General features: G+C 56.2%; 1 protein-coding gene across 1 annotated transcript in view; it reads right to left on the bottom strand.

Annotated features, from left to right (window-relative positions):
* Window positions 1–27723, bottom strand: part of JPH3 (junctophilin 3) — a 99863-nt gene that overhangs the window by 52145 nt on the left and 19995 nt on the right. The window contains exon 2 of the mRNA XM_001502718.7: window positions 11021–11798. Coding sequence (XP_001502768.4) covers window positions 11021–11798 — 778 coding nt within the window. The remainder of the gene's footprint in view (window positions 1–11020; window positions 11799–27723) is intronic.

The following is a 27723-nucleotide window of genomic DNA, read 5'->3' as shown; positions in this document are numbered from 1 at the left end:
AGCGCCGAGGGGCGAGTGCTCAGAGGCAGGCGAGTCAGGGCAAGGTGGCTGCACAGCCCTGCTCCAGGAAGGGTCCTCCCTCTGTGCCCGCCCAAACCCGGGCCCAGACCTCTCCTGGGCACAGTCCTTGCAAGGCCCCAGTCTGGACACTGAGGGACACGGGGCAGCACAGCAGGGCCCAGCCCTCTGGGAGCTCAGCCTCACGGGGGCAGATGACTCCAACAAACAAATTCAGCTCTCAGGGAAAAGGACACAAATATTTGTTACAAACCCAAATTTCAGAGTTCTCCAAAGAAGAGGTACAAATGGCCAACAGGCACACGAGAAGACGCTCCACATCATTAGCCTTCGCGGAAATGCGAACGAAATCCACAGGGAGATGCCACATCACACCCACTAGGATGGGGAGAATCAGAAAACAGACGATAACAAGCTTTGACGAGGATGTGGGGCAACGAAACCCACCCGCATGCTGACGGGACTGTAAAATGGGGCAGTGTTGCAGAAAACGGGGTGACTGTCTTCAAAAAGTCAAACCTAGAATTGCCATATGGCCCAGCAATTCCAATCCTAGGTGTATACCCAAGACAACTGAACACAGACATCCACACAAAAACGTCTACACAAATGTTCACAGCAGCGTTATTCACAATACACAGAAGTGGAAACAACCCGAACGTCCATCAATGGATGAACGGATAAACAAAATGCGGTCTGTCCACACACTGAAGTATTACTCGGCCATGAAAAGGAACAAAGCACTGATACAGGCTACAAGGTGGGTGAAGCTTGCAAACACGATGCTGAGTGAAAGAAGCCAGACACAAAAGGCCACACGTTGTATAATTCCACTTGTATGAAATGTCCAGAAGAGGCGAATCCACAGACAGAATACAGACTTGTGGTTGCGGGGCTGGAGCAGGGTGACGAGTAGTGACTGCTAACGGGTACAGGTTTCTTTTTGGGAGAAGAAAATGTTCTGGAAGTAGATAGTGGTGATGGTTGCACAACCCTGTGCATACACTAGAATCCACAGAATTGAAGAGTTTGCAAGGGTGATTTCTATGGTACATGAAGGCATCTCAGTAAAAAGAAAGTGGCTGAGGCTTCTGCCTTGCTCACAGGCATGAGCACATCAATCATCCTGCTCCCTGCTGAGGTCTGGACAGGGTGCGTTTCCCAGCGTCCCGTTAGGGACTGTCCCTGCCCCACTCCTCGTCCTAGGGGGTATCCGTCCTCGGATCACCCCCCTCACAGCTGAGGTGGGCCCACGACCCAGCCTGGCCAATCAGAAACTTCCATCCCTCATGGGCAGTGAGTGGGCAGGTGACTCCAGCAGAGCCAATCAGGGCCTCTCCAGACCATTACTCGGGGGACGGAGAACTCCAAGGGTTATGAGATGCAGACCCACTGGTTCCTCCCACTCACACAGAGAACCTGCTGGAGGAGGAAATAAACACAGAGGAAAGCAGAACCAAGAGAGGGAGAGAACGACCTTATCTGAATCCCTGAACCCAGCTGTGCCTGAAGGCAACCCAGGGAACGAGAGCCAACACAGTCCCTTTTTGCTTGAGCTAATCTGAGTCCTGATTAACACAGCCAAGTCACATTTTACACAGACATAGGTTTGGATATAACTTCGAGTGGTCAAATTAGTCTTCAAAATCCCCTGAAGTATAGATATACATTTAGGGGCTCTGTTATGCAAAATACATAGATCTTTGAACAATGTGCAGTACTTTCAGCAAGTAAGTTCAGCTTACGCAGTAAGGTGTTCCCACTTCCCATCTTGTTCCTTTCACCCCTGCCTCTGTTTCTCCCTCCTGCCTCCAAGCTGGGAGGGTCGGATCTATAACTTTAATGCTCAGATGGTGTGACTTCTCTGGGCGTTAGTCAGGCTGGCAGAGGGAGAGCTGGGGGGGCTGACCCACTGCCTGGCAGAGCCCACTAATGGGTCTTTGGAGGCGAAGGGGGGCTCAGGGGGGAGCCTGCGGGCAGCAGGGGAGGGGCGGGCGGGCTGACAACAGGCAAGCCTGGAAGTTGGAGGAGCAGCTGGAGCATTTTGAGAAGAGTGACATCTGCAGGCAGTGGCAGGTTCTTTCGGTGACCGAGATAAACCCCCTTCCATCTCAGCAAACCATCTGTAAAGTGCACCTCACACAAGATACACACACACATCGTGTGTAGGTAGTTTTCATGGAACACTGTCATGGTCAGCAAAAGGACAGGAAAGCTGAAGCGGTGCCCCACAAGCTTGGGGGCACCACCCATGAGCACCCAGGAACCTGAGCACCGGAGATACTGTAAGAGGGTGGTAAGGTGCTGGAGGCGACTCGGGCTATCGGGGTGAGCAGGGAGCTCTGATCCAAGCTCTGGAGGGCCCGCCCGATTCCGAGGCTGGGGCGCGACTTGCAGAGGAGGCGGGGTGAAGAAGCAAGGGGAGAGGCGTTCACGCACCGGAGCAGCCCGGCTGCGCGGCAGCTGCAGAGCAAGCGTAGTGGGCTGAACGGTGAGCCCCAGCTTCCCATCCACCCGGAACCACGGAGTGTGACCTTATTTGGAATAGGGTCTTTGCAGATGTAACCAAGTTAAAATGAGGTCATACTGTCATACTGGATTAGGGTGGGCCCTAAATCCTCATAACAAGAGGTGGCACCCAGAGAAAGAGAGGGGAGAGGCCGTGTGAGGACAGAGACTGGGGTGATGCAGCCACAAGCCAGGGACGCCCGGGGCCCCAGGAGCTGGAAGAGGCAGGAAGGACCCTCCCCTGGAGCCTCTGGAGAGAGCACAGCTCTGAGACCAGGATTTCGGACTGCTGGCTCCAGGACTGTGAGAGAATAATGTCTGCTGTTTTAGGCCCCGCACGTTGTGGCAGGTCGTGATGGCAGCCCCAGGACACTCACACAGGGAGCATCAGGAGTGTTCCCAAAAAGCAGCAACAGTCCAGTGCGTGCTCCTTTCTTCCTTCAAGCACTCCCCACTGAACATGCACCAGTCAGCTTTGCTGCGTACCAATCCCCCCAAAAAAGTAGGTGGCTTCAAATAATTATGTACTCTTCCTCATGCATCTGGGCCTTGCCTAGGGTCTCTCCTCCCGAGGACGGGGGGCTCCCCAGGGCACGCCATCATGGCTTTGGCAGAAGAACAAGAGGGGCGAGCAGAAACACACAAAGCCCCCAGGGCCTCAGCCTGGGCCTGGCGTGCCCATGCCGCTGACCAAACGAAGCATGTGGCCGAGCCTCCAGTGGGAGGACGGCAAAGTCACGTGGCAAAAAGGGTGGGGCCGGGGAATCAGAAACAAACACATCTACCACAAGCAGCTACCGGGTTCCAGCTGGACTGAAACGAACTTAAATGAAATTAAACTTCTCAGATCTGACCGGTGTGGACACGGCTGTCCCAGGCGCTGAGTGTGCAGTTTGACTCAAGTGGGGAAACTGAGGCTCGGTGACCGCCAAGGAGTCAAGGGCAGGGAGTTCTCCACGCCCCTCCCCCTGCCTGCTCTGACACGTCCTGGGAAAGACAACCAGGTGTCCTGTCTTTCGTTGCAAAACGTTACCCTTCACAATGACCCCACCGGACACACTATCTTCAACCCATTTCACGGAGAGGACAAGGAAGGCCGAGGCCACACCTGAGGCCACAGAGCTACAAACAGCAGAACCACTTGCCATTTCTCTCGAAGATGGAGAAGAAACGGCTCCAGCTGTAACAGGAGGGTTAGGGGTCAGATTTAGAGGAACGATTCCCACATTCACCAGATCTGGAGACAGAGCACCAAGACCACTTTGGGGTCCCTTTCTCCAGGTCCTTGCAAAAGGCAACATCTTCTCTTGGAAGGAGGCGAGCTGAGTGGAGGATGGTTAAACGACCCCGCAGCCCCCAGGCCTGCTCTGGGCCCCAGGGCCCCTGGCCCAGGGCTCTCCTGGACTTGGCCGGCACGGGCTGGCTTCCTGTCACCCACGTCACCCAAGGTGCCTTTCTGAGCGCCAGGTGGGAAAGCTGCCTGTGGGTGAGTCAGAGGCTCCGTGCATTCTGTCTGACAAGTGGCACGGAGCGAAGCAGGCGACGATCCTAATTGCATCTGACAGCCCGCATCCCCTGACCCCATGTGCGAGGGCGAGACACCTCGGGGCAAGGAAGTGGTGGAGGTGTGGGCAGGAGCTGGCGCCCCAAGCCCCCAACACCTGCCAGCCCCCAGGAAGCACCGAAGGAGACGCCAGACACAGGCCCAAGGTCAACAGTTCCTGGGGTCTTGGGATGGAACCCAAGGTTCGTGGGCACACGTGGCCCCCGAGGCAGAAGCCTTCACCCCCGACTCCCCACCCCCACTGAGCCCTCAGCCGGCCCTGAACCTGGTCATTCCCAGGATCTAGCACCCAACTCCCCACTTTCTCCTTCTCCGTTTCTTTTCCTGTTGGGAGGCCAGAGCCGGAGCAGATGGCTGTCGCCCACCAGAAGGCCTCTCCTGGCATGTGGCCGGCCCTCCCCCGGAGGCAGGAAGCCGCACGTACCCTGCACAGACAGCCCAACTCTGCAGGGCCTGGAAGCGTGGCTGCAGAGGAGGCCGCCTGGTGGGGGCGGGGAGGGGATGGGCATGCCCGTTCTAGAGAGGGGCCACGGGGGGACACACCCCACCCTCAGCCAGAACGGAGAGTGTGTGGGTTTCCCATGGAGCTGTAGCAAATCACTACACACTTAGCAGCTTAAGACAACACACATTTATTATCTTACAGCTCTGGGTGACAGGTCAGACGTGGCCTCGTGGGGCTGAAATAGAGGTGTCAGTGGGGCTGGCTCCTTCTGGGACCTCCAGGGGACCATCTGTTTCCCCACCTTTTCCAAATTCTAGAGGCGCCGCAGTCCTTGGCTCATGGCCCCGCATCACTCCCACTTCTGATTCCACCATCACAGCTCCTCCTCCGACTCTGACACGCCCATCTTCCTCTCACAAGGACCCTTGTGACTGCAGTGCCCCCCAAGAATCCGGCAAAATCCCCTCGTCTCAAGGTCCTTCACTTAATCCATATGCAAATTCCCCTTGGCCGTGGAAGATCGCCTATGCACAGGTTCCAGATATTGGGATGTGGACGTCCTTGGGGGCCACTGTCAGCCTACTGCAGGGAGAAACCCCTCAATGACACAGCAGTCAGTCAAGGCCACCCACCACCTCCTCCTGCAGCCCTCCCTCCCAGCCAAGGAAACTGGCGCAGCCTCTCTCCCGGGCAGTGTGGCAGCATCTACCACAAACCTTAAAGGCACACATCTCTTAGCCAACAATGCCTGCTCTCAGGGACTAGGGTGCAGACATACCCCAGCGGGCAAAGGTGGGTGGACAAGGACGGTCTGCACAGCCCTGTTTCTAAGACCAAGAGATGGGGCACGCCGGAAACATTCACGAATAGAGCAAGCGCTGGACCAACATGGTGCATCCCCATCATGGAATCTACACAGCCACCAGGACCACACAGGTCTGCCTATCCCGACACGGGAAGATGCCCTTGATGTAAGTGAGGAGAAAAGAAAAACAGACTACGAATGATGTGGACAGCACAGCCCGTTGCTGGAACAGGAGATCAGGAAGGTGCGACGCATGTCAACACATGCGTTGAAAAAACTGTAATTCCCTCTAAGGAGATGAACAGGTCCTCGTGGGACATGGCTACTTTGTAACAATCGGTTTTACTGTTTTAATATTTTTACAAGGATATGTTATTTTAATAAGGAATAATATTTTTTAAAAAAACAAAAATATGACTCCCTCCCCCGGGTTCAGACCCTGAAAGGTTCTGCCTCCTTTAAGATGGAAAGACGCCCCAATCAGGGAGCCCGGGCAATTTCCTGGCCACCAGCTCTCCCTCCGCCTGGACCCAGTGGGGCCCAGCCGCTGTCTCCCGCACCAGCCGCTCCGGGAACGGGGGTGGAGACCCATGACTCACAGGAGCAACAGCGCGCAGGAGAGCTGAAGGCAAACAGTCAGGCCCCCCGAGGTCCAGCTGCAGAGAAACCAGCCCGGGCCAGGCATACAGCAGACACTCAAAAAGCAGATGGGGATTTGGAAGTCCCACCACCCCCCCAGAGGCCTCACCTGAGGTTTTGTTCACCAAATCCTTCCCTCCCAGGGGCAATGATGTATTTTGAGAGCATTTCACGGAAGCCAGCCAGCACCCTCATATTCGTGACTGGGAGCCCCAGAATGTGGCCTAGGTCTGAAGGGGCCGAGAGAGGGTGCAGGGCACAGGTAGCACCTCAGATGTGAGGTTTAATCCTGAGTGGGCACTGCCTGGCTCTGGGACCCGGGCACTGCCCTCTTAGCTGGCTCTCGGCCACACTGCCGAGGGGGCCCACTTTCCCACCATGCTATCTGGGACGACTCCCATCCTTCAGAAGGGCCGGACTGCCTAGCACGAGGATTCTGAATGCAGCAATCAATTAGTCATGTCTGCCGTGGGTGCAGGAGGGAGGAACAGCTGCCAGTGTGCCAAGAATTTGTCATCTCCCATCTAAATGCCTGGTCAAGGTCCCTGCCAGCTCCACCTGATGCAATTCTGCTCACTCAGCAATGTATCACGAGACATGGATGCCAGCTGATGGCCGGCAGGTGGGCAGTCGCCATAGCCCTTCAATGGCCATGATGACCTGGCCAGCCTCAACGCACAGGAGCTGGTGTCCTTATCCCCAGCCACCTCCACGAAGGCTCCCACCCCCACCTGGACAGAGAGATGCTATCTATGTCCCAGGGCTTCCCAGCCCAGCCCCACTGCCTGCCCACAGCCCAGGGGCATCCAGGGCCACTCCCACGGGGAACAAGAGGTCCTCAAACAGCACAGCCACCCCGCCTGCACCTCCTCCTCACTCACCCCCGGCACAGCGGTCATTCCCAGAAGCACAGTTGGCTCCAAGCTCCAGGCTGCAGGTCTGGCGACAGAGGGACGCCAGACAAGCAGTGGGGGGCGGGGACGAGGAGCATTTGCAGCCTCGTCCTTCCCAGGGCGTTCTGGCCATCCATCCCCCTCCCAGCCCTTCCCTCCACCTGGCCACAGTCAACCGAAAGAGCAAGTTCAGGAGCAAGCCTGGCCCCCTGCAGGGATTGCTGGGGTGTGTGTGTGTGTGTGTGTGTGTGTGTGTGTGTGTGTTGCACGCAGTGAGCTCTCATCCTCGTCTCCCCGAGCACCCTTACACCCGAGCGCTGTGCTGAGCACTGCACACACACCATCTCATGTAACCCCACAACGCAGAACCCCAGGAGGAAATGACCTCCGCCACCCCCTGCAGAGTTGGTGACCCACCCGGGGCCACACAGCGAGCCACCGCGTCAGGACTCGGACCACATGTGTGGGATGTCAGGGCCCAGGCGCCACGATACCCGACTAACCCTGCAGGAGCACACAACTCTCTCTCCCGTGAACTTTGCCAGGAGACGCGGCCTTGCTGGACCAGGAGGGCCCACCTCACCCCGCTGGGAATCTGTGGGCACCAAGGAGCAAGAGGGGGCCAGCAGTCCCCTCAGAAAGGACTGGTAACGTGGCTGCACCACCCCCGCTCCTTGTGAGCTTGGCCCAGTGGCCCCACGCCCCGAGGACACCACAGTCACGCCTTCCGGTCCCCAGCACGGAGGGAAGCGGCCACTGCCCCTGACAATGAGTGAAAGCAGGGCCTCTGCAGTTATTCATTCATTCATTCATTCAAAACACAGCTGCTGCTCAGACACCGCGCCACTGAGCCAGGCGCCCGCCCTGCCGGGGATGCAACAGCGTTGGAGTCGGACACACCCCCTGGCCTGGCGGAGTCTCTGTCCCAACAGAATGTGAGTCAATACACGATGACACAGCCCTGTTCCTCTCAGCTCATCTTACGACTCTGCAAAACCCCTAGCCGTCTCTTCACAGTAAGGTTCGCTGGAGATAAATCACAGAGGAGGCAGAGAGGGGGGCCCAGCAGAACGACCACCATTAGAGTCCCAGCAACTCTGGTAACTCTCTCAGGGGCTGCGGGATGGCAGGAGTCACGGATTTCACACCAGATGTTTCACACCAGCCAGAACTCTCCATGCCCTCACCCTCGGCAGACATAGTCAGTCAATCACAGTGCCCTCCCCATGGCACGGGGTGCTCAAGCCTGACCATCAACCCAGGGTGCTGCTGAAGTGTCCCAGGGGCCACCACAGGGACCAGGGATGGAGAGGGGCTAAGGGGCCACAATCTGCCTCGCCCCACTCCAGCTCGACCAGCACTTCCCTGCCTTTATCTGGTTTATACCTTGGGGAGCCATGAGAGTCTGCATGACAAAGGGTTCTGCTGGTGAAATCAAAGTGTGACAACATCTGGGCTAGGTGTCCTCTGTGCCTCTTTCATCTTCAGCAGGTGACAGGTTTATATTTTGATTCCCAACCAGACTGCAGGCTGGTCCTCTGGGGAGCAGCAGAGTTTCACCTCCCAGGCCAGCTGCGCCTGCTAGAAGCACTGTGATCAACTAGTTATGTCTGCCACAGGTGAGGGTCAGGGTGACATGGAGGCAGTAGGTGCGCAGGGTGATAGGTTTGCTGCCCAGGTAAACGATGCTTCATAACAGTGTCCCAAGTGTATGAAGGCAGGAGAGGTCTATACCTGTGGTCCACCCAAACACAAGCTGCTTAAAGAGAGAGCCGCCAAGTTCCCCTCTTTGCTGGGACTCACTACGTTGGGTGACAGGGCAAGGTGGAGTCATCACAGCCCTTCCCTATTGGGAGTTCACAATGGGGTGCAGAGGACCCCACTGGAAGTCACAGGTGAAGAAGGCAGCACTTTCTGCTCTGACCTTGTCTCGCCCAGATCCACCTGCACACCTTCCTCTCACTCTTGTCTCCCACTGAAGACCCTGTTGGGGCCCTCTCCACCTTCTGCCTGCATCTCAGGCACATCTGTGTGCTTCTCCCCTCCCCCGTGGGCCTCCTGTGAGACGGAAGAGCCGGTGGGTCTCAGGCCGGCAGCACCAGCATCCTGGGTGCTCCTCAGGGGTGCAGGTTCTCAGGCCCCACCCAGACCTGCTGAATCAGAAGCTGGGCAGGGAGGGGCCCAGCCATCTGCATTTTACACACCTCCAGGGTGCTGAGGGCACCTGAGAATCACCTGGAGAGCTTTGAGGGCTCCGAAGCCAAGTGGCATCCCAGAAAGGAACTCGGCACCTCTGGGACGGGCCGGCAGGTGTGTCCTAGCACCCCCAGGTGATTCCAGCACACGTGGGAGAGGGTGCTGAGAACCAGGCTGCAGACCCCGCCCGAGGAGCAACCCCAGCCCCCCTCCTTGCTGTGCGGCCAGTCCCCCAACCTGAGAGCTGTGGGTCACGGTCTCGGAAATGGAAATAAGAGGACCAGAACTCAAGCTCCGTGCGGGTCCCGCTTTCCAGCACAGCATGCATCCCCCGTCCTCGTGGCAGCCGTCCCCACGGAGCTGCTCTCCGGGGAAGGTCCTGGGCGCTCTGATGAGGACACACCGCTGACTGGGCCCAGGAACCCGCGCCCGGCGGGACCCGAGGGCGGAGCGACGCGGCCCATAGCTCCTGCGCCACCTGGCCGTCTCTTGGCTGTGACAGTGACCGGCGTCCGCCCTGGGCCAGCCGCTCCGCAGTCCCACGTGGCCGCCGCGGCCGCTTTCATGCTCCAACGGAGGCTGGGCCTTGGGGCGTCTGGGCGCTGACCCAGCCGTTCATCTGCTGGCTTCACTCTGTTCCCTCCTCCGTTTTTGAATTAAGCCCATTGAGAAAATACAGGAAGCGCAGCTCGGCCCGCAGCCTGGAATGGAGGCTCATCCTCACCCCCATCACAGTGACCAGGGGCACAGTGGCCTCCCACTTCCGAGGGGTGGCTCCGGGCACCAAGAGGTCTACAGGGCTCCAGGTCACACCCGTGGATGTGAAGACACACCCACCTTCCCTGGGAGGCCACAGAGCTGAAGGGGAGGGGCCAACACAGCTCAAGGGAGGGCTGGGAGGGTGACAATGGCACACACCAGCCCATGCGGGCCGTGATCGCTGCATGCCACTCCAACCCATCCTTGGATGGAGAACCCGGCCCAGGGAGGGTAAGTACCTTCCCCGGGCTGCTCAGCACTGATGGGCCCGGGCTGGACGCGGGTCTGCAGTCTCCAAGAGCCAGCACCCAACGCACGGAGCTGTTGTCACTTAAGTTCTCAGCCTTTGCGGCAGACAGCGCCATTACTCCTGTTTCACAGCTGACGGAACGAGGCTCAGAGAGAACGAGAGCCTGAGCCAGGTGGCCCTCCTTCAACCTGTGGCAGGGACCTGCTGTGTTCCTGCTGTCCACAGCCTCCCACAGCCTGCTGGACCAGACCCAGGCTCACACGCTTACCACTACAGACCCTGGACTCCCTCCTTCCAGCTCTGAAGGCCCCACCCCTGCACCAACACCAAAGACACCTCGAAATCCAACATGGCGCCCACCAATGGTCAACTCTGGACCCGTTGCTTAGGGTCTGGGCCAGAGGGCCTGCTGGACCCTGAACTCAGAAAGTCCTGCATCCCACTCACAACAGCTACTGGCCCAAAACACCAAGTCTTGCTAGAGCCCCTTGCTTGGCGCCTACAGCCCATGTGTCCAGTTGGCACCATCTCCCAGGGCCCATGGACAATCTGGGCCGCAGGGTGGGGTGGTCTGGACAGTTTCCACCCTCCTCCCACATCTCCGCAGCGCTGGGCGCTCCGTGTCCACCTGGGAGCCTGGCCGTGGTGGCAACACACCTTTCTTTTATCCCGCGCTGTCCTACACACCTCACCAGCAGCACCGCCCACTTCTTTATGCATCAATATTTTACGATAAACACCAGCAGGTAAAGCAGATACAGAGATGCTGCTCTGTTTGAGGGGAGCCCTCCTCAGACCAAGCATTTCCTTGTCTCACCTCTGAGAACCTCCGAGGGTCCCCAGGGTTCCACAGGCCATAGTTCCAGAAGAACCAGGGTGGGCCTCAAACTGCGCAGCGCCGTTGACCACGCCGGCCGCCGCCCCGAGCCCCCGGCCCTCCTACCTGGAGGCCGCGATCTCCGCCTTCTGCTTGGCGATGGTGGCCGCGCGCTCTGCCGCCTCCACGGCGCGGTCCACCTTCTCGCGGATCTTGCTGGCGCGCAGCGGGATCAGGTTCTTGCGCTTGCCGCTCACGAGCACGTTCTGCTTGTACTTGCCCTCCTCCTTGGTGCCGTCGGGGAAGGTCATGCAGCCGTAGCCGTGCCGCCGGTTGCCCGCCCACTCGCCCTCGTAGCGCAGCCCGTCCGAGCGCTGGCTCACGCCGAAGCCCGAGCGCTTGTCGTTCTTCCACTCGCCCACGTAGGTCTCGGTGGTGGTGGCGTCGATGTCGTCCTCGATGACCGACAGCTCGGCCTCGCCCTCGCCCAGGCTGATGGTGGAGTGGATGTCGCTGGCCGTGGAGCTGACCGTGCTCATGCCCGCCTCGCTGCGGAAGGAGCTCTGCTTGCTGCGCTGGCTGGCCAGGCTGCTCTTGGACTCCGACTTGCGCAGCTTCAGCCCGCTCAGCAGCGAGCGCCGGAACAGCCCCTTCTTCTTGCTCTTGAGGATCTCGGAGTCGCTGTGCGCCACCAGCACGAAGCCCCCCCGGGACACGGCCGGGCTGCCCGCCACCGCCGGGGACGCGTCGGGGTGCAGCGCAGCGCCGTTGGTGTGCTCACTGCGCAGAGAGTTGATGGACGTCCTCAGGGGCGAGCGGATGACCGCCGCCATGCCGTAGGGGACACTCTGCCGCACGCCGTAGCCTTGGCGCATGCCGCCGACCCACTGGCCCTGGTAGGTCCCTGCGGAGACAAAGGAGAGCGGTGAGCGCGGGGGGCGGGGCGCGCACACAGTGCACGGAGCCCCCACGGTTCCCCGTCTTGGGGCAACTCGGTGAGGTTTACATCGAGGCAGACAGGCCGTGGTGCGTTTTTAGTCTACATCACTGATGGTCACGTTAAAGACACCTCAGTCCTGCCTCCCACGGTTGAATTTCGTCCTCTCTCAGAAGTTGGGGAGCGGAAAGGAAGGCATGAGGCTCTGATGCAGAGGCAGGAGCACAGAGTGGAGAGTTAACTGGAGAGCTCCCCCTGCGTATGCAGAAGGCCTAACCCGGAGAAGACCGGAAGGGATTTAGTGAAGAAGCACATCCTGGGTGAGTGGCCCCAAATGAGGGTCGTGGGGCCCACGAGTGGCAGCTACAGGGACACAGATCTGGGCTATAAACTGGGTACTGAAGAGGGTGCCTTGATAGGTAATAAGTTCCCCATTGCTGGAGGTATCCAAGAAGAGTTTGGAAGACCACTCAGTGAAGACACCGTAAGTGCATGTGGACCTTGAGGTATTGAAATCGGCAGACCTGACATCCCCAAAAGAATCAAAACCAGGGACTTAATCAGCTATTTACGCACCTCTGTTCATAGCAGCCAACTGTTATTCACAATCGCCAACAGGTGGAAACAACCCAAATGTCCATCGGCGGATAAACAGATAAACCAAATGTGGTCCATCCACACAATGGAATATTATTCAGCCTTAAAAAGGAAGGAAATTTTGGCCCATGCTACAACTTGGATCAACCTTGAGAACATTATGCTCAGTGAAATAAGCCAGAAACAAAAAGACAAATACTGTTTGATTCCACTTATATGAGGCACAGAGAGTGGTCAAATTCATAGAGACAGAAAGTGGAAGGGTGGGTACCAGGGACTGGGGGAGGGGATGGGGAATTATTGCTTAAGGGGTACAGAGTTTCTCTTTGGGGTGATGGAAAAGTCTTGAAAACAGAGGTGATGGTTGCAAAACATTGTGAATGTTAATAACGGCGCTGAACTATGCACTTAAAAATGGTTAAAATGGCAAATTTATGTTACATATCTTACCACAAGAAAAAGAAAAAGAAAAAAACCAGCAGAACTGGGCTCATATTCTTGCTCTACTTATTGGCTGTGTGACTTTAGGCAAATGTCTGGACCTCTCTGACCCTCAGTTTCCTTATCTGTAGAACAGGTCTAAATTCCTCATGCCACAGGTTGTTGCGTGAAGTAAATGACCCTCAGCATGGTGCAGTGAGGGGTCTCCCCACTCTCCTCCTCCTCCCACCCCTGCCCTGACCAAGAGCTTTTCCTGCCTCAGGCCGCTGCTGCCCATGTTGGGCACGGGGCACATTCTTCCCCAGGAGACTGTGTGCCCAAGTGCCCCATGCACTCTGTCTCAGAGTCAGTCAACCAGGCTGTAAGTGGGGGACAGTCGTGGAGGGACAGGCAAAGGCAGTGGCTGATTCTGTGCCACTCAGCATCCTGTTGTGGCCCACGCTGGGGTGGAGACCCCAAGGCTTACACTAGCCCAGGGTTGTGAGAAGGACCCTGGGACCAAGCTCACAGTCCTGGGTGGCTCCTCCTCTGCATGGGCATGTGGCAACCTGCAGGAGGGTGGCCCTTTAAGAAGGCCAGACCTGCTGCCTGGACAGTGGCCTCCTGCAGTCAGTTCAAGCTTGGAAGGGGCTGCGCTGTAGGGCGTCTCAACCCCAAATCTCACCCCCAGCTCACTGCCCTCCTACTTGTGGGCTGAGGACGGAGCTGTCAGATGAAACACAGGGTGCCCAGTTAAATCTAAGTTTCACATGAATAACAAATAACTTTTTAGGGACACATTGTATGGGACGCACTTAAACTAGAAACGATCAGATGGATGATCTGGAATTCAAATTTAACGGGGCGTCCCACAGGTTTCTCTGCTGAGTCCAGGCACCCCAGAGATCTTCCAAGATGGCAGCCTGGGGTGTGCCGACATGGGGGCGCCAAGGATGGCAGATGCCCCTCCCACAGCTGAGGATGCCCCTGGGAAGGAAGGAGACTCAGCTCACTCCACCCCCAGCACCCCTCCGTCTCCCCAGGGAGGCCGGGGCTTACAGATAAGGATGGAAACCACAGTTAAAGAGCGCAGACATAATGGAGAGGCAACATGTGGTCCATCTGCACAACAGAGTATTATTCAGCCTTAAAAGGAAAAGAAATGCTGACACCTGCTAGAACATGGATGAACCTTGAGGACCTTCTGATAAGTGAAATAAGCCAGCCACAAAGGGATAAACGCTGTGGGGTGCCACTTCTGGGAGGTCCCTAGAGGAGTCAAGTTCATGGAGACAGAAAGTAGGAGGGTGGGCGCCAGCGGCTGGGGGAGGGGATGGGGAGTGAGTGTTCAATGGGGGCAGAGTTTCTGTTTTATGAGATGAAATAGTTCTGAAATGGACGGTGGTGATGGTTGCACAACAATGTGAATGCACTTACCACCACCAAAGTGTACACTTAAAAATGGTTAAGATGGTAAATTTCACGTTATGTATATTTTGCCACGAGTGTTTCAAAAAGTAGAGGTGCCCAGAGGAGCTTCCCCATAGCCCGGTGGAGGCCGTGAGGTGCAGGGGCTCGGGGCCGGGAGGAGTCAGGAGCGGGAAAGACCTGGGTTCGAGTCCCAGCTCCACCGTTTCTGGACCTATGACCTTAGGAAAGTCTGCTTTAACCTCTCTGTGCCTCAGTTTCCTCATTTGTAAAACGGGGAAGGTGGCTGTGCAGACAAAATGAGGTAACTGACGGAAAGTGCTGAAGGTCGTGATCGCTCAGTTAATGGCAACTATTATTAATTGTATCATCAAAACCTTAGGGAGCACATAGCACCTCACTTCGCAGGTGAAGAAAAAGAGGCTCAGAGAGGGGCTGTGGCCCACCCAAGGCCCGCTCAGCCAGGAAGTAGAAGGGCAGGATTCGAACCCAGGGCTGTTGCCTGGGGCAGAGCCTGGACCCAGGGCTCGCCGTCCCTCCCGCTCTCTCCCAGCTCCTGTTTCCTGCCACCCTGGCCTTCCACGAGCCACACACCCTCTCTTAAGGAGCTGAGCGACCAGGACAAACCACGGCCTCTCTAAGCCTCAGTGTATTGCACGGTACAGCCACAGTGTATTGTCCTGAAGTCCATGACTCTGGGGACCCCTCGACAGATTAGCTGATGCTGGGGACAGTCAGGAGTGTGCACAGAGGACGTGCTCCAGGCCCAGACAAGGGCGAAAGGCCAGGAGAAACGACTTGTCCACCGAGGCTTCGTTTGAACTACACACATCCTGGCAAGTGCTGAACAGGCACAGCCACAGGGACAGAAAGCAGACGGGCGGTGCCGGGGCTGGGGGGGGGGGCTGCCAATGGGGACGGGGTCTCCTTTAGGGGTCATGAAAGGGTTTGGAGCTAGACAGAGGTGGTGGTTGCCTACCCCTGTGAATGTGCTAGGTGCCAGTGAATTGCTCACTTTCAAATGGTTAGTTTTACGTTATGTGAATTTCACATCAATTTTTTAAAAGAATAATGATTGGTAGCAGAGAAATGAATGGAAGCACAGTGAAAATTACATGTATATGATTTCAAACTCCCAAAACTAGACAAGAGAAGAGCCGCTCAAGCTCTAAGGGCTTTGAGAATCGTGTCAGAGTCTTCCACATCCTAGCCCGTGGCGCTGGAGCTTGGGGAGAGCAGAGCCCCGAGTCCAGAGTGCCAAATCCTTGCCACTTAGCTGTGACCTGGGGGACCTCACTTCACCTCTTGGGCCTCGGTCCATTCACCTGTGAAATGGGAGTGACAGCAACACCCACCCGCTGGGTCCAAGTACTGTAACGGCCACACATAAAGCGTAGGGCATGGCCGCCCACCCGTGGCCTGACAGGGGCTAGCTGAGCCTTCCTCGCCCAGAGTTCACAGTTTTGTTGTATTTGCACTTCTGCCCCGAGTCGGAACACATCTCTGATCTTATAACTGACGTCACTAAGAAAGTGGCCTTCAATATTACAGAAAGACACTCCAGACCGGCTCTGCTGCCGGGCCTGGGTGGCCGGGCCTCACGGCTCCACAGCACGGGCTGGGGAGGACCAGGGAGAGGACTCAGGCCAGCTCGGCAACAAGGCCCAGGGGGAACCCTCCACTCCCACCTCGCTGGGCCTCCTCTCCTGCCAAAGTCCCTTCTCCCCCCCGTTCTTTCTTGGGGGGCAGGGGGCAAAGGTTGAATTCAAGGCCCTGATTCCCAGTGGCTGTTCCATCAAATCCGACTGGTTATTTGCAAAACACTAAATCCAATGATGTGTTGTTTTCTTTTACACTCAAGGAGCTTGTATGTGAAGACAGAAGCCAGCACAGCCAAGTGCACAGGGAAGACCACTTGTGGCCCCGAAAGGTACCGTCCTCACGGGATGCTGTGAGGTCTGTCTGGGCTGGCCAGTCCCAGAGCTGGGTAACTTCCTGCTGCACTGGTCACGCTGACTCGGGCCCCTGGAACAGCGGCGGCCCGCCACCAGAAGACACCCAGATGCAGGTGGGTCGCTGGAGGCGAGGGTGCATCCTGCTTCTTTCCCAGCAGCCTCAGGAAGGCGTGGTCACACACAGGTGCCCCTCCCATGGGTTCCCCACCTCGCCTGCCCATTGCGGTGAAGGCAATGGACTGGCCCCTCCACGCCCATCACCCAGAACACCGGCAAGAGGAGACCACCAGGAGGTCTCATGCTCCAGCAGTGTCAGCATCCCCCACTAGGTGTGTTCAAACGCCCCAGGTTTCTGACCCAGGCAGGTGGGCGCAGGCTAACGAGCTCCCAGGTGAGGCCGACACTGCGCCCAGGGGGCCCCACTCTGAGGTCCACTGAGACAATTGCTCCAGCACCTGGCACGCTGGGGACACCAGCATTGGTTCAGGAAACAACCAGGTTCAGATCCAAAAGCCAGCGCACAGCCTCGCCAGCCCGGCCCCACATCCTTCAGCCAGCTCCGGTCCGGGCCTCAACCCCGGTTTCTGATCGGCTCTTGCCAAGTTATACATGTCTCAAGTAAGGCCCTGCGGGTCCCACGCACACTTCTGTTTTCCTCTTCTGAAGCCACGCCATCAGCTGAGGACCAGCCTGGTGGAACACGAGCCTCTCCTCTATGTTGGCCTCCAGGACTGGGACGCGTGAGATGGCCCCCAGGGCGCACCCTGAGAGCCAGCCCTGGGCAGGATGGGGAGAGTGCTTCCTGGGAGGGGCACGGAGCCCGCTGCAGACATGGGCTCAGGCCGAAGCCCCACCCAAGGAGGGACGCATCGTGGACGGAGGGCCCCCATGCTCCACACCTGACGATGAGGCACCGGTGGCAGGAAAAACCCCCCACTGGGGGGGCCTGCTGGGCGTCCCAGAGTCAAGGGGAGAGGAAGAGAATATTTGCTGTGTGGTCAGGACTCACGGTGCCCACCTAACAGACAAGGAGACTGAGGCTCAGAGAGGCAGCAGAGCTGCCTGAGGTCACCCAGCTAGAGTGGGATTTGAACCCAGGTTGAGTTGATTCCAAAGCCTGTGCAGAAGGTCTCATGTCTCGAGGAGGCTGAACCACCCCTTCTCTTAGCCCCACAGTGTGGCCACCTACCCAGGCACCGATGCCATCACCCCATGCCTGTCTTCTCCCATCCAGAAACCTCCCACCCCACCTGGGCTCCCACCCGACTTGCCTGGCCTGCCCCCTGTTCCCTCTGCAGGGCACAGACTGAAGGCCCCTCCTCTGTCACAGGTGACTGGAGCCCAGATAGACCCTCCCCTTGGCCAACCACATTCTCCCACTGGGATGCTGGGGCCGTAACAGGGTGATGCCATTGGGCTCCCAGCTGGGAGGTGATGAAGCCCACAGGACAACTACCCGCCTCCACCACCTGGAGATGCAGAGAAAGAAACAGACGTCACAGGAGAAGCCCTGGGGCCTCTTCCCTCAGAGCTGGAGACAGCGGCGGCGGCTGCTCCCGTCCTGGCTCCCTCTCCCTCCCTGAGACGCCCCTCCTTCCTTCCAGTGAACCCGTATGTCACTCGAGCTGCTTTGAGGGGGTTCGTGCCCCTCAAAGCACACACCCTTTGAATGTCCTTCGGGCCCAAACTCGCTCTGCCTGAGACGTCCCAGAACCAAGCCCTGTCCTGGGGGGTCTGTGTCTTTTGTGCACCCCAGGACCCCTTGCAGCAAGAGGTCCCGGGCGCAGGTCAGACTTGGCCGCGAGCCCCATGTTGAACAGCATCTTCCCACGAGGGTGGCGAACAGCATTTACAAAGCTCCAGGCCCTTTGTCCAGGGGTGGACAGAACACCCCGCGCCCTGCCTGCCTCATCTACAGCCCGCCTTAGTCCCCGGGGGGGCGGGGGGCACACAGGGGCCCCTCCATCCCCACGCCCCGGCCAGGGGATGCTCTGAGCAGCTGGCTGCACCCCATTATTTCTTGTGCTTCGAACTTCAACAGGAAGTGGTTTTCCCAGAGTTTCTGGACACAAACGGCAGAGTGCACTTTGCCCAGGGTTAAAATGACCAGCACAGCAACTTCACAGCACAAGGGCCACAACCAGACTCTCCAAGCCGAGCAGGACGCTGAAATGACCAAGGAGGAAGCCATGCTTCCCACACATCCCTGAAGACACGATGAAAGTCACCTGTTGTTTGTATTTTTTTTACAAAAGAGAGAAAACCACATTCCCAGGCCCCAACCATGACTGACTGCCTCAGGATGGCTGGAGACCAGATGACGTGCACCTGTCACAGCCCCCAAGTGACTTCCTGCCGGCCTCCCCAGGTGTCAGGGATGTGGGAAAGAAAGACCAGAGTTGGAGAGGCCGGTCCATGAGCTCATGAGAAGTCGAGCCAGGGCAGCAGCATCATAGCCCCATGAGTGTACCATGTTCTGGAACCTTCCTTCCTTCACAAGGTAGCCTGGTCCTCTCTTCACCTTTTCTACATCATTAATAACGGTTGCAACTAGTCCCATACATGAATGTTCCATAATCACATAAATTACAAGCCAATCCTGTTCTGCGGGCTATTTAGGTCATTCCTCACTTTTGATAGCTAATCTTTGTACACAATGTTAAGTTAGAGCTTTAGGATAAATTCCCAGAGAGAAATTGTTTGGTCAAAAGAAAGGTTGTTTTTGCTGGTTTTTTTTTTTTAAGGTTTCTGGTAAATTGCCATTGGAAAAGACCACGTAAGAGTCACCACCTTCCCCACATCATCACCAACACCAGAAAGTATCTTGCTTTTTTTTTTTGAGAAAGATCAGCCCTGAGCTAACATCTGCCGCCAATCCTCCTCTTCTTGCTGAGGAAGACTGGCCCTGAGCTAACATCCGTGCCCATCTTCCTCTACTTTCTATGTGGGACACCTGCCACAGCATGGCTTGGCAAGTGGCGTGCAGGTCCACACCCGGGATCTGGACCAGCAAACCCCGGGCCGCTGAAGTGGAACGTGCGAACCCAACTGCTATGCCACCAGGCTAGCGCCCAGAAAGTATCATTTTTAAAAATCTGTTTTAGTTGGGCTCTGAATAGTTACAGCTATTGGCATGTGTTATGGGATGGACTGAGTTCCCCTCAATTCCATACACTGAAGTCCTACCCCAGCACCTAAATGTAACCATATTTAGAGAAAGGGCCTTTAAAGAGATGAGGAAGGTGAAATGAGACCGTCAGGCAATAAACACACAAAATGGTGCTCAAACCACATAGAGTCCACCTCAAATCCATCAGGATGGCTGCTGTCAAAAAAACAAGTGCTGGCAAGGATGTGGAGAGACTGAACCCCGTGCGTTGCTGGTGGAATGTAAAATGATACGGCCACTGTGGGAAACAGGATGGTGGTTCCTCAAAATATTAAATTACCATATGATCCAGCAATCCCAGTTCTGGGTACATATCCAAAAGAATCGAGAGCAACGTCTCAAAGAGGTATTTGCATGTCCATGTTGATAGCAGCACTATTCACAATAGCCAAAAGGTGGAAACAACCCACATAGCCATCAGTAGATGGATAGATAAGCAAAATGTGGTCCATTCACACAATGGAATATTATTCAGCCTTAAAAAGGAAGGAGGGTCCATCCCAGTGGTGCAGTGGTTAAGTTTGCACGTTCTGCTTCGGCGGCCTGGGGTTCACCGGTTTGGATCCCGGGTGCAGACATGGCACCGCTTGGCAAGCCATGCTGTGGTAGGCATCCCACATATAAAGCAGAGGAAGATGGGCATGGATGTGAGCTCAGGGCCAGTCTTCTTCAGCAAAAAGAGGAGGATTGGCAGCAGATGTCAGCTCAGGGCTAATCTTCCTCAAAAAAAAAACGGAAGGAAATTCTGACACGTGCTACAACATGGAGGAAGCTTAAGGCCATTATGCTAAATGAAATAAGTCACAAAAAGACAAATACTGTATGATTCCACTTATATGAGCTCCCTAGAGGAGTCAAATTCATAGAGACAGACAGTAGAATGGTGGTTCCCAGTGGCTGGGGGCGAGGGTTGACAGGTACAGAGGTTCAGTTTTACCAGATGAAAAGAAGTACGGAGATGGACAATGACGATGGTTGTGCAATATTATGAATGTATTTAATACCACTGAACTGTTCACTTTAAAATAGTTAAGATGGTAAATTTTATGTTATTTGTATTTTACCACAAGAAAAAAAAAAGAGGCTGTAGGGGGGCCCTAATCCACTAGGATGGCGTTCCTATAAGAAGAGGAAATGAAACCAAGGGAATGTGCACAGAGGGACGAGCATGTGAAGAGGCAGTGGGAGGGCGACCAATGAGACAGACCTCAGAAGAACCCAACCTGCTGGCACCTTGATCTTGGACCTCCGGCCTCCAGAACTGCGAGAGAATAAAGGTCTGTTGGTCAAGCCCGCCCGGCGGGGACATTCCATTATGGCAGCCCCAGCAGACCGACGCAGGATCCTCAATCTGGCCAGGTGATGTAACGATGAAAAGAAGAAGTAAAAGTTGGGAGGACAAACCAAGAAAAAGGATAAAAAGCCAGACTGCTGAGAACATATAAACAATGAAGTTTAAAAGGGAGCCGCGTCCCCTCCTGCAGGACAGAGGAAGAAAAGCTTCTGGAAACAACGAACTGGAAAATTGTGCTCTGGGGAACATGAGGCAGAGAGGAGGGCGGGCTGGGGCCCGGGACCAGACTCGGGACTATCGGGAAGAAGGACTTGCGCTGAACAGAGACCCTGCCCGCTTCCCCAGCCGATCTGAGCACGGGCAGCCAGAATTACCGAGCCCAGGCAGGCGGGAGGACTCCTCTGGACAGACCGAGTCGGGCCAACAGGGAAGGCTGCCGTGCACAGAACTTCCAGTCAGCGCGCTGGTTCCTTACGTTAACTAATGAACAGCCGACCGTCATCAGGCGTTTGCAGAAAGCCTCCAACAGGGAAGAGGGAGACCAAAGCACGCAAATAAGTGGGAAAAAAAGAATTCGGGGGAATCATGGAAACTGCAGGGTGTGGAAGAAGACCTCCGGGAAGCCGCAACTTAAATCCTCCTAGAGACGGGATATCGCATCCACGAAAGGAGAATCAGATGCCGCCAAGAAGGGAAAAATCCGAGGGAAAGAGCAAGCTCCTGCAAATACAAGGATGATGGCTAAAATAAAAAGTTTGGTAAATGAGTTGGGAGATAAATTCAAGAAAATCTTTCAGAAACTGGAACAAAAAGAAGTGGAGAAAATAGTAAGAAATACTGAGAAGAAAATTAGAGGCATCCATGAGTCATCCAGAAGGCCCCAAATCTATTTATTAAGGGTGCCAGAAAGCAATGAAGGAAAATTCCCAAAGGTATGAAACAAGAAAGCATCCCAGAATTGAAGGGTGTGATGGTCCCGGTGGAAGGGGCTCACAGACACCTGCGTAATGAAGGAGAAAGACTCGATCAAGACATGGCATTGTGAACTTTCAAAACTCCAATGAGCAGAGTTCTCAAATGCTTCCAGAGAAAAAGAAAAACAGACTGCACAGGAAGGTCTGAGAATCAGAATGGTATGAGACTTCTCAGCAGCAACACCGAAACCTAGAAGTCAGCGGGAAACTGACCTCCCCAAATTCTGACCATAAATGATTTTCAATCTAGAATTCCATACACAACCCATTTATCAATCAAGTAATCAAGCCACAAAAATTGCATCTTCCATGCATCCTTTCTCAGGAAGTTACTGCAGGATGTACTCCACCAAAATGAGGGAGTAAACTGCAAAAGAGGAAGACTCAACAAACGGGAGAGGCAAAGGGGATTTCCAAGAGCCGGGGGAGTAGGGGTATACATATAAAATCTTCCAGAAAGCAATGAAGAAAAATATACAAACATGTAAAAAGCATGTATATTAGAAATATAATGTGTATATACATATGCATATATTATTGATGGAGAATCTGGTGAGTTTGTTCATGTGAAAAGCTGCATTGAGAGGCATTTTACTGAGCATTCGGAAGGGAATGAATTAACCAGTGATTTAAAGAAAACTACGCAACTGAAAAAATGAATCAATTACTAACTCGAGTTGTGCATGCAAGGCAGCCATGAGCATACAGAGCGGGAGCGCACTGCGTGGCTCAGCAGTCAGCCACGCTTACAGTCTTTTCATAACGAAAAACACTGAATATGCACTTAACGAAAAAATTGTGACGTAACAATCCTGGAACGGTCAGGGAAGGGAAGAGGAAGAAGGTTCTAAAAGACTGAAATCCTCGTCTCCCACAGTAGGAAGTCAGTAATGGCTAAAAGCGACTGTGAACCAAGAAAGCAAGCAGTGCGTCTATGTAGCATCTTGGAGGTGAGTGTCTGCCACCGCAGCTGAAGGAGCTCAGAGCTGTAATTCCGGGCGGCGGTAGACGGAGGGGGTCAGACTCCCGCTGACTTCTGTTCTAAGCGCTGTTTTTAGCACTAATTGACATCTTAAACTATGGGCACATTATCTCGTTAAAGATTAAAAATTTTAACAGGGGAAGGGAGGGAAGACACTGGTACGAGAAAATTTTCATCATAGGGATACTGTCCGTGTTTTTCCGGCTGCGGAAACCAAGGCTCAGCGAGGATTCGTGCCCCGTGGGGGTGGGGACCTGAACCGGCGACTGACACAAGCCCTGCTCCTCACAGAGGATGCTGGCCTGGTGACGCCCGACCGCGTACTCAGAAAAGCCAGAAAGAGGGTCCCAAGTGGCAGTCACGGTCTCCTGGCGGCTGGAGGGGAGAAGCTTCCCCAAGAAGGCATCAGACGTGCAGACCGGGGGCAGGACAGGGACCGTGAGAGGAGGTCACTTGTGTCACATGCACAGGAGGCCACTGTAGAGGCCACGAGTGTCACGTGCAGGTAACAGTCATTCCCGCACGGAGAACAGGACACCAGCCAGAGAGCCACCCCGGTCAGGAGGGGGTTGAGAGTCAAAGCAGACCCCGGTGGGGAGTGACAAATAGGGCCTCTGCGTTCCTGCTCAGGCCGCCCAGATAAGAGGGGACTCCGGCCAGCCACACGTCCAGCTTTGCGGACCAGGGAGGCACGAGGAGCCACCCGGTCTGCCCACCTCCACAACCCACCAACCCGTCGGGGGGGTGGGCAGGGGGAATCCTGGAGGCGGGAGGACCAGGCTCAAGAGCCGGCAGTACCCCACGTGCTAAGTAGTGCCCAGCACGCCGACCGCATGTGAGCCTGATCGTCTTGACCCCCCACTCCACAACCACTCACCAAGGGAGAGCTCTTTTAAAACTTTTTTTTAAAAAAATAATTAATAGGCTATTTTTTAGAGTTTTAGGTTTACAGGAAAATTTGGCAGAAGATACAGAGATTCCCATATACCCCCCACCACGTGCTGCACACTCACCCAGAGGTCCCGTTATCTCGCCTTAGTGCCCAGCACGTGCTACAATCCGTGAGCCAGTGTTGATACAGTAACCAAAGTCCGCGGGTTCCATGTCCACGGCGTTTGCAGTGTACGGGTTTGGACCAATCCACAATGACACATACTCTCACGGTAGAGTATACAGAGTAGGTTCGCGGCCCCCAAGATCCTCGGTGCTCCGTCTACGCATCTCCGCCCCCAAGAGCCTCGGTGCTCCGTCTACGCATCTCCACCCCCAAGAGCCTCGGTGCTCCGTCTACGCATCTCCGCCCCCAAGAGCCTCGGTGCTCCGTCTACGCATCTCTGCCCCCAGCCCAGCAACCCTCATCTTTGTACCGTCTCCGTAGTTTGCCTCTTCCAGAGTGTCACCGAGTTGGAATGACACAGTGTGTGGCCTCTCTGACTGGCTCCTCTCACTTGGTAACGTGCATTTCAGGTTCCTGCAGGTCTCTTGGTGCCTCTGTACTGAAGGTTGCTCTTCATTCCCCATCAAAGGACAGCTTCGTCGCCTCCAAGTTTTGGCAATTATGAATAAACTGAAGGTCTTTTTCACATTAAAAAAAAATGGGCCTAATCTCAGTGTAAGAACGTTGTTCTAAACCAAGTACATTCATCTTCACTAAAGCTTCCTGCGTCGGCTGCCTTCTCAGGGTGGGGGCACCTGGAAAACCCTCCTGGGTGGCCCACAGTCAGAAACCAGGGCCATCGCGTCCAAAGGACACCGTCAGCTGACATGTGCTGAGCACCCACCATACGCGGAGAGCCAGGTGTCACCATTTCACAACGGCGCACTGGGGCTCAGAGAGGTAAAGGGACTTCTCCAATGCCACACAGCAGGAAGAGGTGGAGATCTGACACACCCCACTTGGCTGCACCCAGAGCTGGAAGGGGCTGCATGGACAAGGGAGCCAGCCTCCCACTCCTCGTTGTCCCCATCACAGGGGAGGCCCACACCCAGTGACGTCAGCTGGTCGGTGCGTGTCCAGGGCAAGTCCGAGAAGAAGTGGCCAGTCCACAGACCCCGGTCAGGTGTCCCCTCCTTGCTCCCTCTGAGCCGCAGTCCCCGGGGAGGTGACTCTGCTGGCTGCATCACCCTGACCAAACCGGGGAGGACAGAGGCTGCTTTCCACCTGCCCACAGGAAGGACACCGCCCACACGGCCGAGTGCTCACAGCGTGTCCACCCCACGCTGAGGGCTCCCACGGGTCGCTCACCTGGTTCTCACAACCACCTTGTGAGAGGGACATTACTGCACCCATTTCACAGATGCAAAAACGGAGGCCCCATGAGGTTAAGTCACTTGCCCCGAGTCCTGCCACTGAGGGAACGGCTGAGCTAGGACCCCGAGGAGGTGTGCCCGATTCCCAGGGCCACGCTCCGGACAACTGCTCTCCCCTGCACACCGAAAAACGGACAGGCATGGAGTGGACATCAAGGAAGCAGCCTCCAGCTCGGATCACACCACGTCCCCAGCGGGCAGGCCGCGGTTCTCACCCCACGCGCACAGACTCGCTCACTTGGGACAGCAGGGAGGCCAGCGGCCAGGGGACTCACTCTGAACGAAGGTGCCCCCAGGACGGCGGCTCGGCGCCCAGCGCTGCGGGCGGTGATCGGACAGCGGAGATCCCTGCTGTCGCTCAGAGGCTGCTTCTCCCAACCCTGAGGTCAAGCGCCATCTTCTCCCCGGCAGACGGTTCCGACAGGCCTGCTGAGAAGACCTGGGCATCCACCCGCAGCTGCCGGGTTTCAGCCCCATGTCCTTCGGCCTCAGGAGCAGGGACCGCCTTTGTCCCCCATGCCCACCCTCTGATTCTCCCGCTGGGTGCGAACAGGGGAGGCAGGAACAGAACGCGGCCCAGAGAGGGCACTACTCCGCATCCTGCCATCCGGGGGCGCCTTCCCTGGACGCCCACTCCCCTCTCTGGTCACCTGGCGGCACCGAGGTTCAGCAGCTGCCCGGGGGGTTAACAGAGACCCTTGCGAGGTGGGGGCAGCAGGGGGCGTGGGGAAGGGGTGGGAGGAGGAGGAAGCGAGGGAGAGCCTCTTCCAGAGCGGCAGGAAGTCAAGCGGGTCTGAGCGTGGATCCAGCCACGTGACCCCAGACAGATTCCCGCACCTCTCGGAGCCTCACTTTCCCCATCTGCAAAATGGGGACAAAGATTACTTCCCCTCAAGCTACAGAAGAGGAGCAGAGTGAAGGGACGAAGAGCCAGGAGCTGGAGCCAGACTGTCTGACAAGAGCCATCAAAGCTTGCACAAGCAACCTAGCTTCACCGTGCCTCAATTTCCCCTTCTGTGAAATGGGGACAATGACAACATCCACTCTATAGGCTTGTTGTGAGGAATAAATGATTCATGTTTCCAAAGCACTCTGGGGAGGTCCCGGGCAGGTGGCAGGCACTGTGTTTAAATACAACAGAGCAGGAGGCCAGACGGCCGGACAGGTGAAGAGCACAGCAGGTGGCACCTGCAGGGCCCTCGATCAGCCGCGGCAGCTCTGCTCCACGCCATGCTTCTCCCGGGCAGCATCAGCGTCACCTGGGAACTTGGGGAAATGCAGATTCTCAGGCTCGCCCCAGGCCCCCCGGAGGCTGAAACTCCAGGTGCAGGTGGATGGCCCAGACGTAGCAGGCCCTCCAGGTGACTCCCACGTTCTCCAGGTCAAGGACCCAGGTCCCGCTAGAATCACCTGGAGAACTTTGAAAAGAATCACTGATGCCCGGCTTGCCCAGGGACACGGGGTCAGTGGCTCTGGGGTGAGGCCTGGGCAGCGAAGAGTATTTAAAGCTCCCGGGTGATTGTCCTTTCAGAACCAACACTCATTTTCCTTCTTTTTTTTTTCTTTTTTTTTTTTTATGAGGAAGACTGTCACTGAGCTAACATCTGTGCCAATCTTCCTCTACTTTGTATGTGGGATGCCGACAGAGCATGGCTTGATGAGCGGCATGTAGGTTCATGCCCAGGATCTGAACCCGTGAACCCTGGGCCGCCAAAGCAGAATGTGTGAACTTAACCACTACACCACCGGGCCGGCCCCTCATTTTCTTTTTCAGGTTAGGTTTTTTGAGGACCAAGGATCTTGTTGCTGAAAAGCCGCCTGTGAGTGAAGCTTCCATCTTGACTCCAGCGGCAGCCTCCGCGGTCACCTGTCCTCCCAGCTCAGGGGCATGGCGTTGGTGCAGCACCAAATATGCTAGGACCACGCTGAGTGCCCAGCCTCCCGGCCGGAGGACCCACACTGAGAGGAAAGATTTGGGCTCAGGTGGGTCACGGATCCCTTCGAGATGTGATCCAACTTATGAGGCATCATCGCAGGATAAAACAGGCACCTCCACCCACAGCCAAACACAAGGGCCCCAAACCACGCCTGGGCCGTCTCTGGGCCCTGGGAGACCTCTGCAGGCCTCGGTGTCCGGAGCGCTGGCCCAGAGGACCCAGTGCAGCAGAGGGAGGGCCGAGGGCTCTGTGTGGAGCCCCCCGTTCCGGGTGCACAGGCAGAGGCAGTGACGCGCCCACTGGACTCCTGGGTTCAAGTCCAGCTCCACCATCACCTGTGTCTGGGTAGGTTACATGCCCTCAGTTTCCACGCCTGTGAATGGTGCTAATGTCGGCCCCCAAGCCCAGGCTGCAGAGAGACAGCAACTGGACACGAGAACCTGGCGCAGCCTCGGGAGGGTGAACGCCAGGTCTGTGTGCCTTCACCCTCCCAGAGGCCCCCAGGTGCCGGTTAGGGCCCCACGGAGGCCCTCCACACACCTGTCATCTCCTCAAGGAGGTTCCTCCAAGTCCTTGTCATCTCCTCATGGAGGTCCCTGCAGGTCCCTGTCATCTCCTCTGGGAGGTCCCCCCAGGTCCCTGTCATCTCCTCGGAGAGGTCCCCCTAGGTCCCTGTCACCTCCTCATGGAGGTCCCCCCAGACCTCTGTCACCTCCACATGGAGGTCCCCCCAGGTCCTTGTCATCTCAGGGAGGTTCCCCCAGATCCCTGTCATCTCCTCATGGAGGTCCCCCCAGACCTCTGTCACCTCCACATGAAGGTCCCT

This window comes from Equus caballus, chromosome 3 (genome assembly GCF_041296265.1).
Source record: "Equus caballus isolate H_3958 breed thoroughbred chromosome 3, TB-T2T, whole genome shotgun sequence".
NCBI lineage: Eukaryota > Metazoa > Chordata > Mammalia > Perissodactyla > Equidae > Equus > Equus caballus.
This window is presented reverse-complemented; position numbering and strand designations above follow the sequence as displayed.